Raw genomic sequence first — 17,923 nt, forward strand, 5'->3', positions numbered from 1 at the left:
GGGATCGGGCCTAAGCTGGCAGTCAGACATCCCTCTGGCAGCCCGGTAGTCCTTGGGGGATGTCCAACTTATGGCTTAGGCCCCGATAGGCCCTGATTGCCGGTCAGGCCTAGGGACCCTACTCATGTACGAATATCGTGCACTGGGCCTCTAGTTTGTTTATAAAAATAAATATTACTAATTGCTTTTATTTATTTCTTCTACTTTCAGATCCATGTGTATTATCAGAAAAAATCATGAAAGAAAAGAACATACAGTTAAATGGGAAATATGACAGAACCTATTTTATAAAATCAGGGAATAGTATTGACTTTAAGTGCAAATCAGGACGCAAGGCAGTGACGTCAGTGGAGTCATTTCAAGCCTTGTGTCTGGAAGGGAAAATGGAATACCCCACGTGTAAATGAAGAAGCCCTGTGGCCCCAAATATGTGGCCAGTCCCACCTACTGCTCTTTGCCTCAAAGCTTGCCAGTCTTCTGGCATTTCCTGCTCTTTTCCACTATATTTCAAAGGACAAAAAAGCAATACGTTAGCCTCCTTTTCAACTTCCCAAAGTTGTGAACGCAACTATATCATCACTTACACTTGTACCAAGACAATGATTCTTCACCATCGTGGGATTAGACTACTTGCCAACAGAGCAATAAACAGCAATGGAGGTAACGGTGTGGCTTTCTGCCTATTGAATCGGATGTTTTAACCAGTCAAACAAAACATGTGAGATGAGAATATACTGTGGGAAATCATACAATAGAAATTTACACGTTAAAAACGCCCTGTCTGGTGTGGTTCCGTAATCAGAGCATTGACCTGAGGACCAGGGGCTCAATTCCTGGTCAAGAGCATGTACCTGTGTTGCAGGTTTGACCCCTGTCCCAGGTGGAGTGTGTGCAGAATGCAAGCAATCGATGTGTCTCTCTCACATCTCTCTCTCTCTCTCTCTCTCTCTCTCTCTCTCTCTCTCTCCTCTTTCTTCTCTCCCTTCCACTCTCTCTAAAAGTCAATGGGAAAATATATCCTCAGGAGAGGATTAACAACTATGCCTACATAGATAACATATGTTACAAATAGTCAGTGAAAATAACCCCATTACTACATTCTCTTACTGGAGTCAGACGTGAATCGTGGACTGAAGAAGACTTGTTGTGAGGAAGAAAGGCAGTTCTCATTGTTTCCACCTGTAGGGTTTGAACTGTTTGACAGAGTCGAAGCTTTGCTCTTCTATTTGACAAAAATAATCAGTTATTTTAAAGTTGCAAATCTTAAAATATTTACTGATCCTAAGTCAATATGGGAACTGAATTTCTGTTTTCTCATAGCCTATTCTGAAAGCACATAAAAACAAACTAAAGTCCCGTCCAATGGAAGCTCTGCCTGATAACTAGTCTCCAATTTGTATTTGAGCAGAAGGTTATTGGCCAAACTAGTTCTCAGATGAGGTTAGACTTTATGCTTCTCATTTTCTCCATGGCATGCCTCTGAATATGTTGTTCCCTCAAAGAAAAGGTGCCTAGGCCGGCCAGTGTGGCTCTATTGGTTGGACGTCGTGCCATGCACCAAGAGGTCACAGGTTCATTCCAGGTGAGGGCACATGCTGGGGTTATGGGCTCGATCCCCAGTAGAGGGCCTGTAGGGGGCAGCAGGTAGATGTTTCTCTCTCCTTGTAGATGTTTTTATCTCTCCCTGTGCCTCCCTCTCTCTTTAAAAACAAGCAAAACATATGAAAACAAAAAGGAAGAAGAAGTTGAATGTGAAAAATGTGCTGAAATTCTTGGACTTGGTGGTGTGGTCTGTTGTGAGTTTACAAAAAAATCAAACCAAAAATAAAAACAAACCAGTGCTGTCCTACAGACAGAACTGTACACTGTGTGGACACACTGGGTGGTGTCCATAGACCCCTAGGACTGCAGTCGGGTGAGAGCAATGAGAGGATGAGAGACCGTCACAGGGACATACAGTCAGAGCTATTCCCACGTGAATCTCCTGGTTGAGAAAGAACCTCACCCATCCTCAAGAAGCGTTTAAAGATTCGAGTTTCATATTATTGTTGGAACCTGTCCATTACTATCCCTAAGAAAAGCTGTGCAAGTCCATGTCAGGGAAGTAACTCGGGAGATGATTGTGAAATCCTTCATGCAAATTTACAGATATTGCAAAAGTCTTTTTGTTATCTACCGAGTGACGTCAGTTAACCAGCTTCCCGGTACTGTCACTTAAATTCAGAGCCACACTTGGTAACGGCTCAGGAAGCTGAGTTAAAACCACACACAGCAGCACTGGACTCTCTGTGCTAACACACCCCGGGCAGCCCACCATGCTGTTAATAGTCCAGGTCATCCTCACCCTGTGGGTCTCCTGGGCTCATGGACAAGGTGAGTGGAAAACAGAGCTGGCCAGGCCGTGTGCTCTTACCTGGGACTTCATGTTACTCCTACTTTCGTGGGTCTGTGGTTGTTTTTTTTAATGAATCGTCTGTATTGGGAGATCATAACAGAGACTAATGACCTTTTTAGGAAAGTACAACCAATTATGTTGAATTTTGCTCCCTGAGTTCCCAGCAAAAGGGCTCGCAATGCCGATTACGGGAATATTTGAATGTGTTCATACACATTTGGGAACTATAGCAATTCTCCGAATTGTATGTGTGGTGACTGTTTTATAGATTGCTTTGTGAAAACTCATGAAATCAGTCTTTTCAAGTATGTTCTGTTTACTGTATTTCAATTATACTTTAATAAATTGGTAAAAGTAATTAGCATTGCAATCAATTTAGTATTGCTATAAGATTAGCAGCGGGTAAAAAGAAATACCTGTTTCCACAAAAAGTAAAATACATTCTTAATTTCCAATGGAATGTCAATAAATTTTATTAGATTTCTGAGTTTACTGTTAAGTGTTGAGTACATAAATTACTGTATTTCATAGAATTATCTCTATTGTGCACTGATGTGCATTCTTTAGAATAATATGTGGTCTCTATTATGTGTCAATGCAACCCTATGTATTAAACAATTGTATCTTAAAACAAATATAATTGATAGTCTCCTTAACTTATCTTTAATTAAAAAGCAATTTATTTTGTACATTAGTTCTAATAGCATTCGTTGCACTTTAGAATCTTTAAGATTTTATTTACACAATGACATTTCCTCCTCCCTTTACCATCCTTCTGGATATTTTGTCTTCACTATTCTATCATTTAACATCCCTTATTTTCCTAAAATCAAATTCTCTCATTCCTGAGTTCCTGTAAATGAGACCTCTGGCAGTGTGCCTTAGAATACTTCATCCTGCTACTTGTGAATCATTGCTTTTTCCTTGGTTTACAAGAGGAATTCATTTACATAACTTGCCACCTGCCGGCTTGTGTCTATTGGGTCAGTTTACATTTGGGCACTTTCCCTCACTGGCCGCCACAATTACAATCACACAGCAAAGCTGCCTACCCAGTTTCCCAATGTTCTTCATTAAGGAGCTCTTTCTAAAAGTCACCCTTGAGCCCTGGTGTGGCTCCGTTGGTTGGGCATCATCCCGTGCACTGAAAGTTTGCAGGTTCGATTCCCGGTCAGGGCACATGCCCGGGTTTGGGGCTCAATGGCCCATATCAATGTTTCTCTCTAAATATCCCTCCCCTGTTTTCTTTCTCTTAAAAATCAATTAAAAAAACTTTTTTTAAGTAGCTGGCCGGTGTAGGTCAGTGGTTGACTGAGTAACGTCCCATGAATAGGAGGTCACGGTTCGATTCCCGGTCAGGGCACAGGCCCAGGTTGCGGGCTCAATCCCCAGTGTGGGGTGTGCAGGAGGCAGCTGATCCATGATTCTCTCTCATTATTGATGTTTCTATCTCTCTCTCCCTCCCCTTTCTGCTCTCTAAGATCAATAAAAACATATATTTTTTTAAATGGGTACCAGTCCACTCTTTTAAACGCTCTGTAGTTGGAGGTGCACCAATGTTTGTCAGGGGAAAGGATCCCCCTTAGGGGCCAAACCTTTTGTGTGGACGCGAACACCTCTGTGTATTTAGTTGGCACGGGTTGGATTGAAGTCCAAACTTCCGGAACCTCAGCATGTAACTGTTTGGTGATAAGGCCTTTAAAGGGGTGATTAACTTACAACATCTCATTAAGGGGGTGAGGGTAATAGAGGAGACTTGTTCGTTCATCCGGGGTCCTACATTTTTTTCCTTCAGGAAGAACTTGTGATTTCCCGGAAATAAAACATGGAAACATATATGAGGAAAACAGATATAAGCCCACCTTCCCGGTCGCCACGGGGAAATACTTCTACTACTCCTGTGATCACAGCTTCGTGTCTCCCTCCCGGTCACTCTGGACGCAGATAAACTGCACGAAGGGAGGATGGTCACCAGCTCCGAGGTGTATCAGTGAGTAAATGCCCCCCAACCCCCATTCCCCGATGAATTACTAGGCGGACTCAGTGAAGGGGGCGGGGAGAGGGCCTGCAGGAGGGATCACAGAATCTGAACAATTACCGTGTCAGGGGCTGGTGGAGTTAGTGAAGGTAAGACATGTCACTCTTCAGAAATCAACTCGGCAAAAAATAAGATACAAACTGATGAAATATCTACATTTTTTTTAATTTCAAAAGCCAATGCTCGGCCATTTCAACTGCTAATATTTAAACGCGCTCACTTGGTGATTGTAGGAACACAGATGTTTCTCGGGAGAGTTCATTTTTTGACAGGTAACCTCTGTCCACCATATGCTGTCCCTTCGGATACTCAAGGAGCATTTTTATGACTTTCCTTCCTTTGTGTGGTTTTCTTAGTTACATGTTTGTGAGTCACACCTGTCTTCCACTCTCAATGAGGGCAGAGACGCGAGGAGAACAACTAGGAGAGAGAAAAAGGGCGGAGGCGAGCCCAGGACATGGAAGCCTAGGATGCAATTGCGTCAATGGAATGAGAAAAACCAGTCACTTTTCTGATACCTAAGAGAACGTGACAAACGTCAAAATGTGCTTTACATAGAAGTCATGATTGACGGATAGCACACACTCATATGTTCATTGGCATGAACTGATTTTTAAGGAAGTGCTTTTTGCACTTGATTTCTGACCTGATGCAGGATTCATCTTAGTCATCCTTGGCTTGCAGGACAGTGCTTCTTCCCCTGGGTGGAAAATGGGCGTTCCACATCTTCAGGGCGAACGCACCAGGAAGGGGACACCGTACAGATCGTCTGTGACCAGGGCTACAGCCTCGCCAATGACCAGGATGTCATCACGTGTGCGGAACACGGCTGGTCCACGCCCCCTACATGCAGCCGCATCAGTAAGTAGAACGCTGTCCTCTGGGATTCTGTCTCCTTCTTCATTTCATAAAGAAATAGCTGTGGCCCTGGATGGTGTGGTGCAGTGGATAGAGCACCAGCCTGCGGACTGAAGGGTCCTGGGTTCGATTCCGGTCAAGGGCACATGCCTGGGTTGCGGGCTCGATCCCTAGTAGGGGGTGTTCAGGAGGCAGCCAATCAATGATTCTCTCTCATCATTCATGTTTCTCTCTCTCTTCCTCTCCCTTCCTCTCTGAAATCAATACAGAAATATACTTAAAAAAAGAAATAGCAGTAGCCCTGACTGGTGTGGCTCAGTTGATTGAGTGACATCTCTTGTACCAAGAGATCACTGGTTCCATCCCGGTCAAGGCACATGCTGGGGTTATGGGCTTGATCCCCAGTAGGAGGCATGCATGAGGCAACCAATCGATGTTTCTCTCTCTCTCTCTCTCTCTCTCTCTCACCCCTTTCCTCTCTATCTAAAAATTAATTTAAAAAATTTTTTGGAACTTAACATATAGAAGCTTAAATCTTACCAAAAAATATTGCTTTATCTTTTTTTTCAATCTTGCATGTAAATTTGTGAAGATTTTCAGTCTCAATTGGGTCTAAATGATCACTGCTTTAGAGATCCCTTTTTTCTCTTTATTCAGATCTCTCCTGTGGCAGCCCTCCCACAGTGCAAAATGCCTTTATACCAAACCAGAAGCCTAGGTATCGGCATGGGGACACAGCACGTTATGAATGCAGGCACCCTTTGGGCCTCTTCGGGAATCCAGTGGTGACCTGCTTAAGTGGGGAGTGGACAGACCCACCTGAGTGCAAGGGTAGGTGTCTCATTCTCCCCTCCCAGTCTCTGTGCAGCTTCTATAAGCACTTGGTTACTAGACTCCTGTCCAGCTGGCCTTCATTTGGTTACTCAGGCTGATTGCTCTATCGTTTCCTGTAAATCGGTTTGGGGCCGGGAGGAGGTGAGTGTAGCTCCCACCTACTCTGCAGCTCCCTTAAAATCAACTGCTCACTCAATAAACCAACGATATCCTCTCTTAGAGTCCACAGGAAAATGTGGGCCCCCTCCTGCTATTGACAATGGAGACATTACCACGTATCCATTAGCAGTCTACGCTCCCGGGTCTTCAGTGGAGTATCAATGCCAGGCCTACTATGAACTTGAGGGAAACAGGAGAATAACGTGCCGTGATGGACAGTGGTCTGAGTCACCCAAATGCTTAGGTAAGTCCTTTAATATCCTCGTGGACCCTGGGAAATCCCTGTAATGAATGTCATGTTTGCTGTTTACAACTGAACTTGAGTGGACAATCACCTATTCTGTTGACTACCAAATAGTCATGTCTGAGGGTATAAAGTCTGAAAAATTCTTGAGCATCAACAGCAAGAAACTATCATTTTTCTTTATTTTAATTTATTTTCCCCATCACCACTTATGCCCCCTCCACCCTCATCCACCTCCACCACCCACTTCAAGGATTCTTTATTGAAAGCCCTTCTTAGCATAGTTGACATTGTAAATGTTGATTATAAACTACAATAACCACACATTTCACAGAGTACCTCGTTTTTACATCTTTGATAGTTAAAAATGAGTTATAACAACATGATAGATTTTCAATGAATTGGTTTGAAAGGGTTTGAGAATAAATTCCTGGATCTGTGTAGAAGATGCTGCATGAAAGTGGAAAATACTTGTATAATACTTAGTTTTATTTCTTTTCTTTTTTTTTTTTTTACTTTCAGATGCTTGTGTAATATCAGAAGAAATCATGGAAGCACATAACATAGAGTTGAGATATTCATATGCAAAAAAAATTTATACCAGAACAAATGATTATATTGAATTTAGGTGTCGTCGAGGTTACTATCGTAAACTGTCACCAGACTCTGCATTCCGAGCACAATGTCGAGAAGGAAAGCTGGAGTATCCCACTTGTGCATAATGAGAGCTGTGTGGCAGTTTTCACATTAAAATATGCGCCTCATTCAGAATTTTTAAATATTAATCCAGTTCATATCAATTTATTTTTCTGTAACTCGCTTTTATTCACTAATCAGAATTTGCATTAAATACCATGTGGGAGATGTCATTGTAATCTGAGACCAACGGACCACTTCTTATAAGCATCTCATGAAAATGTGACAAACCAACATGCTGTGTGTTCTGTTCATGAAATGTCTCTGGCCAGAAATCACCTCAGTGCCTGCCTCTATCCCTCATCGATGTTTCTCTCTCTCTAAAATCAATAAAACATGAAAAAGTTGAATATCAAGAATGTGCTGAAATTGTTGGACTTGGTGGTGTGGTCTGTTGTGAATTTACCAAAAAAATCAGTGCTGTCCTACAGACAGGACCCTACACTGTGTGACACACTGGCTGGTGTCCATAGACCCCTAAGGACTGCAGTCGGGTGAGAGCAAAGAGAGGAGGAGGGACCGTCACAGGGACAGGCAGTCAGAGCTACTCCCACGTGAATCTCCTGGTTGAGAAAGAACCTCACCCATCCTCAAGAAGTTTAAAGATTCGAGTTTTATACCCAGTCTTACTGTTACTGTCCCTAAGGAAAGCTGTACAAGCACGTGTCTGGGAACGAAGTCAACAAATGATTGTGAAATCATTCATGTAAACACACAGATATTGTGAAAGTCTTTGAACTTTGTTATCTACCGAGTGACCTCAGTTAACCAGCTTCCCGGTACTGTCACTTAAATTCAGAGCCACACTTGGTAACGGCTCAGGAAGCTGAGTTAAAACCACACAGAACAGCGCTGGACTATCTGTGCTAACACACCCCGGGAGCCCTACCATGCTGTTACTAGTCAAGGTCATCCTCACCCTGTGGGTCTCCTGGGCTCGTGGACAAGGTGAGTGGAAGCTGATGGGAATATTAGCTCCTTCTTAAGTAGAACTTCTCTCATTTTCATTTGTCTCTACTTTTTTTTTTTAATCCTCACCCGAGGATATTTTTTCCCACTGATTTTTAGAGAAAGAGTGAATATGAGGGAGAAGGGAGGGAGAGAGAGAGAGAGCAAGAGAGAGATAAACATCAATGTGAGAGAAACATATGGATTGATTGCCTCTCACACTCACCCCAACCAGGGCAAGGGATGGAACCTTCAAACAAAGTCTGTGCCCTTGACCGGGAATTAAACCAGGGACCCTTGGTCTGAGGGCCAACATTCTAACCACTGAGCAACCCGGCCAGGGCTGTCTGTAATTTATGAATGAATTGACCAGTAAACAGTTTCTGTGTTTTAAGGTCACAATAAATAATACCTTGATGGAGCCCGGCCCATGTGGCTCAGTGACTGAGCGTTGACCTATGAACCAGAAGGTCGTCTTTCGATTCCCGGTCAGGGCACATGCCTGGGTTGTGGGCTGGATCCCGAGCAAGGGGCCTAGCAATGATTCTCTCTCATCATTGATGTGTCTCTCTCTCCCTCTCCCTTCCTCTCTGAAATCAATAAAAATGTATTTTTTGAAAAAGAATATATTGATGAGATAATTATCTGCATAATCTACGTGTCCTTTTTCTTCTCAGAAATAACATGTGATCCTCCGATAATTCCAAACGGTGACTTTGCTCCTAAAATGAACCAATACGAACTTGATGATGTCATCACATACCGGTGTGGAAATGGCTTCTATCCTCCCCTCCTGGGAAATACAACGAAATGCTCTCTTGTAGGCTGGCTACCTCGTCCCAGATGTGTCCGTAAGTCCCATTCAGGTCTTGACCTGCTTCTTCGTTATAAATTCCTTCCCTTAAACACCAAGAAATGGGGCCTGGGAAACCCGGTCATTGCCTCAATGAGAAGGTAAAGCCGAGGACTGACGGGCGCTCTTTGCTTTTCAAAGTCGCCAATTCTAAGGACAATGTCCCATCTTTGTAAGTGAAAAACCTTTTTAAATTTTGCTTCAATGTTAAGTATGTGTGTGTGTGTGTGTGTGTGTGTGTGTCTGAGCCAAACCGGTTTCGGCAACCTCCCATATTTTTAATGAGGAATGTACCATAACAGAAAAATTCTTCACTGGTCTTTCTGCCCATAGGATGCTTCCCTCGACCTTGTTGTACTCATGTTTTTCTCTCTCTACTGTGAAGTGTTTCTATGTGCACAGGATGAAGAGGTTGGCTTACTGAGGCAGGGGATTTCTGGCGACCATCCATCTTGTGTGCAATTCATGATAGCCAGGCTAGTTTGTGAAGGAGGCACGTAGCCGTAGTCACAGAAGTAGAGTAACGATCGCCCTACATATACCGGAAAGTATGATTTAGTTGTATCCGCATGAAGCAGCCGTCCATGTTTTATTTCCGGAAATCCGCAGGGCTTCACTAGCAATGAAAACAAAGAACACGCAGTATGACTAATGGTGTGCATTCACAAAAATCCAATAGGAGTGAAATTGTTTCAACGGTGAATTATATCCCTTTCTTACCATACGAATACAGTGGGGCCTTGACTTACGAGTTTAATTCGTTCCGAGACCCAGCTCGTTAAGGAGCTCGTTAACTCAAATTACTCTGTCAACTCAAAGCAAAAAATCCGCCGAGAGACAGCTGGTATCTCAAAAAACTCGTTAGTCGGGACACTCGTAAGTCAAGGCCCCACTGTAACATCATTGCATTAGGCTTTCTAGGACACGAAAAGTTATAAAGTTCGGATGATGTAACTAACACTTGTTTTCTTCACATTTCATAATATATACGTATATGGAATCCTTAGAGGGTACACCTGAAACTAATATTTATATGCCCATTTACTCTAAACCAGTGGTTCTCAACCTTGGCTGCACATTAGAATCACCTGGGAATCTTTTTAAAATCCTGATTTCTGGGCCTCATCCTCTGGAAATTCTGTTTCTTTGTTACTAATGTTGTGGCCCCACCCCATAACAAAGAAACAGAATTTCTGGAGGATGAGGCCCAGAAATCAGAATTTTAAAGAGATTCCCAGGTGATTCTAATGTGCAGCCAAGGTTGAGAACCACTGGTTTAGAGTAAATGGGCATATAAATATTAGTTTCAGGTGTACCCTCTAAGGATTCCATATACGTATATATTATGAAATGTGAAGAAAACAAGTGTTAGTTACATCATCCGAACTTTATAACTTTTCGTGTCCTAGAAAGCCTAATGCAATGATGTTACAGTGGGGCCTTGACTTACGAGTGTCCCGACTAACGAGTTTTTTGAGATACCAGCTGTCTCTCGGCGGATTTTTTGCTTTGAGTTGACAGAGTAATTTGAGTTAACGAGCTCCTTAACGAGCTGGGTCTCGGAACGAATTAAACTCGTAAGTCAAGGCCCCACTGTATTCGTATGGTAAGAAAGGGATATAATTCACCGTTGAAACAATTTCACTCCTATTGGATTTTTGTGAATGCACACCATTAGTCATACTGCGTGTTCTTTGTTTTCATTGCTAGTGAAGCCCTGCGGATTTCCGGAAATAAAACATGGACGGCTGCTTCATGCGGATACAACTAAATCATACTTTCCGGTATATGTAGGGCGATCGTTACTCTACTTCTGTGACTACGGCTACGTGACTCCTTCACAATCTAGCCTGGCTATCATGAATTGCACACAGGATGGATGGTCGCCGGAAATCCCCTGCCTCAGTAAGCCAACCTCTTCATCCTGTGCACATAGAAACACTTCACAGTAGAGAGAGAAAAACATGAGTACAACAAGGTCGAGGGAAGCATCCTATGGGCAGAAAGACCAGTGAAGAATTTTTCTGTTATGGTACATTCCTCATTAAAAATATGGGAGGTTGCCGAAACCGGTTTGGCTCAGTGGATAGAGTGTTGGCCCGCAGAGTGAAGGGTCCCAAGTTTGACTCCGGTCAAGGGCATGTACCTTGGTTGCGGGCACATCCCCGGTGGGGGATGTGCAGGAGGCAGCTGATCGATGTTTCTAACTCTCTCTATCTCTCTCCCTTCCTCTCTGTGAAAAATCAATAAAATATATTAAAAAAATATATATGGGAAGTTGCCCTAGCCAGTTTGGCTCAGTGGATAGAGTGTTGGCCCGCAGAGTGAAGGGTCCCAAGTTTGACTCCGGTCAAGGGCACGCACGTACCTCGGTTGCAGGTTCCTTGGCCCTGGTCAGGGCACGTGCAAGAGGCAACCAATCGATGTGTCTCTCTCACATGGATGTTTCTCTCTGTCTCTCCCTCTCCCTTCCACTCTCTCTAAAGATCAATGGGGAGCCCTAACCTGTTTGGCTCAGTGGTTAGAGCGTCGGCCTGCGGACTGAAGGGTCCCAGGTTCGATTCTAGTCAAGGGCATGTACCTTGGTTTCGGGCACATTCCCAGTGGGGGGCGTGCAGAAGGCAGCTGATCGATGTTTCTCAACGATGTTTATAACTCTATCCCTCTCCCTTCTTCTCTGTAAAAAAATCAATAAAATATATTAAACAATAAAAAATAAAAATCAATGGGGAAATATCTGCGAGTGAGGATTAACTGAAAAAAAGAAAATGGGAGATCAAAATAGAAACTTTATAACAATAAAGTGATGTCATTTATTCATAGTTTAATTGTGAAAATGGCAGATTACCTTTCATCTTGATTTTTCTCTTTTAAAAAACACTTGCTAGCAACTTTAGTTCCTCTCAAGCTATGTGTTCTTTTTGGGTGCTCATATATTCTAACTTAAATATTGCAAAGATGATTTTTAATGTCTTAACCAGATTTCTTATTTCTTATTATCAATTTATAATTCCTAGGAAAATGTTCTTTCAAGTCTTTGCTACATGGATATTCTCCAGTTACTGAAGAAAGGTATGTCCAGGGCCAATCTAGAACAGTTATGTGCCATCTGGGCTACGGTCTTCAAAACCCACAGAACAGGATGACCTGTACGGAGACCGGCTGGTCCCCTCCTCCCATATGCATCCCTGTCAGTAAGTAAATAGCTCCAAGACCCAGGCTGTCATTTCCTGAGACCAGACTTACTTTGGTGGAACGTTTTATGTGTCGGCTCTCAAGCTGAATGGACCAAGTCTTCTTTGCCTTAAAAGAAAGGCATATTTCGCCTTGGCTGGTGTAGCTAAGTGGTTAGAGGGTGGGCCCGCACACCCAAGGGTCTTCGGTTCGATTTCCCGCAAAGGGCATGTACCTGGGTTGCAGGTTGGATTCCAGGGATATGCAGAAGGCAACCAATCGATGAGTCTCTTTCACATAGGTTTCTCTCTCTCTCTCTCTCTCTCTCTCTCTCTTTCTCCCACTCCCTCCCTCCCATCAACTCTCAAAAAATCAATGAAAAAAATATCCTTGGCTGTGGATTAACAACAACCAAAACAAAGGTAGTTCAGGTTTTTGTTCTAAATGTGTCTGAAAAGTTCTAACTTTTTGACAGCAAGTAGATTATGTCATTGTATTGACTTAAGTAACAGTGAAGTCAGTCATGAATGTTACTAAACAGTGTTCAATAAAGCGGAGATTCAAGTTACAATACTCGAGTATTACATGAAGCCATGCTCTGTATTCACTGAAGAAGAATTTAAAATACAGTTTACATTAAAAATGAATATACCGCCTGCCCAATGTCACATATACTGTAAATTGCTGTCAACCATTTCACCTATGGTGGTATGTATTTGATTTCAGTTTTTTGTTCTAAATGTGTCTGAAAAGTTCTAACGTTTTGACAGCAAGTAGATTATGTCATTGTATTGAATTAAGTCACAGTGAAGTCAGTCATGAATGTTACTGAACAGTGTTCAATAAAACGGAGATTCAAGTTACAACACTCGAGTATTACACTGAAGCCATGCTCTGTGTTCACTGAAGAATTTAAAATACAGTTTACATTAAAAATCAATACACCGCCTGCCCAGTGTCACATATACTGTATATTGCTGTCAACCATTTCACCTATGGTGGTATGTATTTTTTAAATATATTTTTATTGACTTCAGAGAGGAAAAGGAGTGCTGTCAACATTTCACCTATGGTGGTATGTATTTTTTTAAATATATTTTTATTGACTTCAGAGAGGAAAAGGAGAGGGAGAGAGTGATAGAAACTTCAGTGATGAGAAACAATCATCGATCAGCTGCCTCCTACTGGGGACTGAGTCCACAACCCGGGCATGTGCCCTGACCGGGAATCGAACCATGACCTCCTGGCTCATAGGTTGATGCTTAACCACTGAGCCTTGCCAGCTGGACTATGATTGCATGTATTGATGCTATGAGGTTATAAATGAAGGCTCTTATATCTAGTCACATCTGGCTTTCACATGTTAAGTAGACAGGATTCTGTACGTTGTTTTGTGTGTTTTGTTTAGAAATGAGAGGATAATTGTTACAGACATTGTTTATACATCAAGATATAGTAGAGCTGACCTTTCATTGGAGCCCTGCATGTTTTAGAAAAGCAGTGATCACTGATTTGAACCGGGAATTCAGGAATCTACTGAGCCCGTGCGAAACAACAGCCTGAGCCCCTGAAGGACTCTCTTTGTCCAGCTTTCCCTACACCCGGTTCACGGGTTGAATTATTTACCATTAATTCACTCAATAACCATTGAGGACTAAGAACATTTACAGATATTAAAAAATAAGACTATTTTCAAGAAAAACTAAACGCTATGCGACAGAAAGTGGGATTATTGACTTAAAAGAACACCAGGAGATATCACTTCTTACATTTTTAAACATTGTTTTCCATTTCAGGGTCTCCTTTTAGTGAAAAAGCAGTACCCTTTGCCATTTGTTTTTATACTCAATGTGGATGAATTTTTTATTCTAGGAGTCATTATGGAAGAGAGGGTCTTCATATAAATACATGCATCATGTATCCTAGGACTACAGTCTTTCTCTAACACACACACACACTCTTAGTGTTAGTATCTGGCACGTAAATACATACATTACCTCTTACATTCACAAATGGTGCTGTCCTTCAAGGGATAGCGTCATATCATTCTAGCAGTGTAATGTACTAATAGCCAGTGACATACTCACAGTTAAAAATAGGTCAGACGACTGGTTCCTAACCTATATTTAGAGGTTTTGAATGGTAGGAGAAAGGATGGGTAAGGAAATCTATTCTTCTTTTTCTATAACTCATCCAGGCAGAGTAACAGGGACTCAGAGAGTTGTCACCTGATGCACCACTTACCCACACAAATTAATGAGATTCTCTTTCTTAGATGGGACTCGATACGGCATTAGAAACACAATGGTCACCTTTATTTTGCTTTAGAACATTGTGACATGCCCATATTTGAGAATGCCACAGCCATAATCACTGGAAAACCATTTCGACTCAATGACATGTTGGACTACCAGTGCCTGGATGGCTATGAGAACAGAGATGGAAGCACCAACGGCTCCATGGTGTGTGGTGAGGGCGGCTGGTCCCACTTGCCAACCTGCTTTAGTAAGTATTTTGATTCCATCATTTCCTTTTCCAAGAGCTGAAAAGTCTACATGTATGGAGTCCTTGCTTGAGTGTGGGGATCTAAGGCATTCTGAACCACATGGTGGTTACAAGGTTTAAAATGCAAAAGAGGGACAGTACTTCCTGGGCAGCTTTAGATGCACAAGCAATATCCGTTCCAAACATTAGTTTCCAATAAAACTAGAATTTTCTCTTCAACAGCTAAAATGCTCTTTTTCAGAATCTGCAGACAAGTGTGGGCTTCCTCCAGCGATTAGCAATGGAGACATCACTTCCTTCCCATTGGAAGGGTACCCTCCTTGGTCAAGAGTGGAATACCAATGCCAGGCCTACTATGAACTCCGGGGTCCTACAGATGTCATCTGTAGTTATGGAAAGTGGTCCAAACCCCCGAGATGCATAGGTAAGTTCTCAAGATTCTTCTGGATCCTGAGACCATGAGGGTGATGTTGATGAGCCGGTGTGTGGTCTACTAGTCATGCAGTCAGATCTAGAACTGTGCTCACCAACAGCTCTCCTGCTCAATGTTTCACATTCGGAGACTCGTGTGTAGGGCTGTGAGCCTGGAGAATCCCTATGTGAACAATGATAAAGGTCCTTTAAACAGGAACATTGGGAGAGGCTGATTCTGATACATTAGCTGATCCCACTGTGGACCCTCCCTGACTCATCCTCTCCTGTGTATGTGTCCCCTTCTGCGGGAGATCACAGCAAACCCAGTAAGTCCAGGACCGGAAATCAAAGTTACCATACCCAAGTCAGAATAGTCTAGAAATAGTGCCAAGCTAGATTTTATGGGAGGGGAAGTGTTGCATTTCAAAGATAAATTCTAAATCTCAAGTTGGACTGACCGAGTAGATGGACACGTCTAAGACGAATTTCACAACGCAAGCAATATCGTTCCAAACATTAGGACAAGAGAGCAGCTATTATTCTCTGAGGACATAAAATCAGTTCTGTGATAGAGATAACAAACAAGCAAAAACTCATAGACACAGACAACAGTATGGGAGTTACCAGAGGGAAGGAGCTAGTGGGATAGTAAAGGATCAAATATATGGTGACGGGAGATGTGACTTTGCGTGTTGGGCACACAATGCAATATACAGATGATGTGTTATAGAATTGTGTGCTGGAAACCTATATAATTTTATTAGCCAATGTCACCCCACTCAATTGAATCCAAAAAAAGAAACGTAGCACTTTTGGCATGTAATACTTTCTACAATGCAATAGCACCTTGCCTGCAGAAAATAGACAAGGTTGTAAGCAATATAATAATATATGAAATGATGCTTACAGTCTCATTGCAATAGCGATAAACTAGTACCTCCCTCATGTCACTAAAAAAACCTTTCTGAAGAAGAAAATATTTATACTGATTTTACAGATAGGGGCACAGGGGGATAGTGACATAGAGAAATGTGTTCGTAATCAAGTTGGGATTCTAAAATTCTCTGTGTACTAGTATATAACTTTGCATCCATCCATTCAGACTGCCTTTACCATGAAGAATGAAGATTAGATAGAGAGATGATAGATAGGTAGGTAGGTAGGTAGGTAGATAGATAGATAGATAGATATGATAAATGGATGTGGGTAGGTGGATGGATGGATGGATGGATGGATGGATAGATTGATTGATTGATATAGAGATAAAAAATATATTTATATATATCAAATATATAGTTGTATTTTAATAGAATATTTATTAGAAATTTTGTGATTTTCTATGGTTCTCTTTCCCCATTTTGTGGGCATAAGAGAAAAATATTAGCATCGTTTAACCCAGTGGAAAGTGACTAAACTGGGAGCATTTGTAGCCACTGCCCGTTGAGTGGGAAGTGGACAAGGAAGAACCATGGCCACCATGGAGCAGGCTCCCATGTCCTCTGGACAGGAAGTCACCTGTGTGGGTGCCCCACATCCCAGAGACAGAGAGCCAAGGCCCTGGGGTCACACTGCTGGGTCCACGCTCATCGTCCACCTGGTGAGCGCTGTGACCTTGGACAGGTGTGCCTGACCTTCCGTCCCCTCAGCTTCCTGATGTGTGAGGAGGAGCAGCTGCCCGCTGAGGAGCTGTGAGGGCCCACAGACCGGGGCAGAGAACAGGACTCGGCCCACATTGATGATGTACATTAGCTCTTTCGATTACTTCATCCTCTAAGCTAGTCATTGGGTTGAAGGTTTATTTGTTTATAAAAGGAAAGGTTACTAATTGTTTCCATTATTTCTTCTACTTTCAGATCCATGTGTAATATCAGAAGAAATCATGAATGAAAAGAACATACAGTTAAAAGGGAAAGATAACAAACCCTATTATGTAAAAACAGGAGATATCATTGAATTTATATGCAAATCAGGACGCAAGGCGGTGACGTCAGAGGAGTCATTTCAAACCATGTGTCTGGAAGGGACAGTGAAGCTCCCCAGATGTGAATGAGGAAGCCCTGTTGCTCCAAATACGTGGCCAGTCCCACCTACTGCTCTTTGCTCAAAGCTTGCCAGGCTTCTGGCATTTCCTGCTCTTTCCCACTATATTTCAAAGGACATAAAGGCAATGTGTTAGCCTCTTTTTCACTTTAAAGAAAACAATATCATTGCTTACACTTGTACCAAGACAATAATTATTCACCATCGTAGGAATAGACTACTTGCCGATGGATCAATAAACAGCAATGGAGGTAACGGTGTGGCTTTCTGCCTATTGAACTGGATGCTTAAACAATCAGTATATATCTTAGAATATACTGGGGGAAATAGTACAATCAAAAATGAGATGTTAAAATAGTAAGTGAGCCCGGCAGGCGTGGCTGAGTGGTTGAGCATCAACCTATGAACCAGAAGGGCGTAGTTTGATTCCCAGTCAGGGCACATGCCCGGGTTGTGGGCTCGATCCCCAGTGTGGGGCGTGCAAGAGGCAGCCAATCAATGCTTCTCTCTCATCATTTATGTTTCTCTCTCTCTCCCTCTCCTTTCCTCTCTGAAATCCATAAAAATATTTTTTTAAATGTATAAAATAGTAAGTGAAAATAACTCCTTTACAATAGCCCCTCACTGGAGTTAGAGGGCGGTTCCCTGGACTGAAGAATCGCTGAGAGGAGAGGCAGTTTTCAGTCTGTTTCCATGGGTGAAGTTTTACAGAGTCGAAGCATTGCTCTTCTATTCGACAAAAGAATCGATTATTTTAAACATGAG

The 17,923-nt window shown here is 42.4% G+C and overlaps 2 protein-coding genes across 4 annotated transcripts in view; both read left to right on the top strand.

Moving 5' to 3' along the window:
- LOC102247347 (complement factor H-related protein 1-like) overlaps positions 1–7,574 on the top strand; it is a 15,599-nt gene extending 8,025 nt beyond the window's left edge. The window contains exons 1-6 of one of the 2 annotated variants that reach the window (XM_005884985.2): positions 2,208–2,373; positions 4,191–4,385; positions 5,118–5,294; positions 5,949–6,122; positions 6,346–6,528; positions 7,051–7,411. In XM_005884985.2, the coding sequence (XP_005885047.1) occupies positions 2,316–2,373; positions 4,191–4,385; positions 5,118–5,294; positions 5,949–6,122; positions 6,346–6,528; positions 7,051–7,250 (987 nt within the window). In that variant the 5' untranslated portion in view covers positions 2,208–2,315 and the 3' untranslated portion in view covers positions 7,251–7,411. Of the gene's footprint in view, positions 1–2,207; positions 2,374–4,190; positions 4,386–5,117; positions 5,295–5,948; positions 6,123–6,345; positions 6,529–7,050 lie in introns of those variants that run through there. The other variant, XM_005884986.2, reaches the window with a different exon arrangement.
- Positions 7,575–7,806: 232 nt separating this feature from the next.
- LOC102246840 (complement factor H-related protein 3-like) lies at positions 7,807–17,413 on the top strand. 2 transcript variants are annotated; one of them, XM_005884983.2, is made up of 7 exons: positions 7,810–8,172; positions 8,850–9,023; positions 10,736–10,930; positions 12,043–12,219; positions 14,528–14,704; positions 14,946–15,128; positions 16,972–17,413. In XM_005884983.2, the coding sequence occupies exons 1-7, from the start codon at positions 8,115–8,117 to the stop codon at positions 17,166–17,168; spliced, it is 1,161 nt and encodes a 386-aa protein (XP_005885045.1). In that variant the 5' UTR covers positions 7,810–8,114; the 3' UTR covers positions 17,169–17,413. The 2 variants fall into 2 exon arrangements, with proteins under 2 accessions (XP_005885046.1, XP_005885045.1); XM_005884984.2 differs by lacking the exon at positions 12,043–12,219 and having other exon boundaries at positions 7,807–8,172.
- The last annotated feature ends 510 nt before the right edge of the window (positions 17,414–17,923 follow it).

This window comes from Myotis brandtii, unplaced genomic scaffold, assembly GCF_000412655.1.
Source record: "Myotis brandtii unplaced genomic scaffold, ASM41265v1 scaffold888, whole genome shotgun sequence".
Lineage (NCBI taxonomy): Eukaryota > Metazoa > Chordata > Mammalia > Chiroptera > Vespertilionidae > Myotis > Myotis brandtii.

What these genes read in the sequence shown, in the direction of transcription:
- LOC102246840 (XM_005884983.2), top strand. Translation starts at nt 8,115, where the DNA reads ATGCTGTTACTAGTCAAGGTCATCCTCACCCTGTGGGTCTCCTGGGCT. An exon ending in ACCTCGTCCCAGATGTGTCC is followed by an intron (nt 9,024 to 10,735) that starts GTAAGTCCCATT and finishes TTTCATTGCTAG; the next exon opens with TGAAGCCCTGCGGATTTCCG. An exon ending in GCCGGAAATCCCCTGCCTCA is followed by an intron (nt 10,931 to 12,042) that starts GTAAGCCAACCT and finishes TATAATTCCTAG; the next exon opens with GAAAATGTTCTTTCAAGTCT.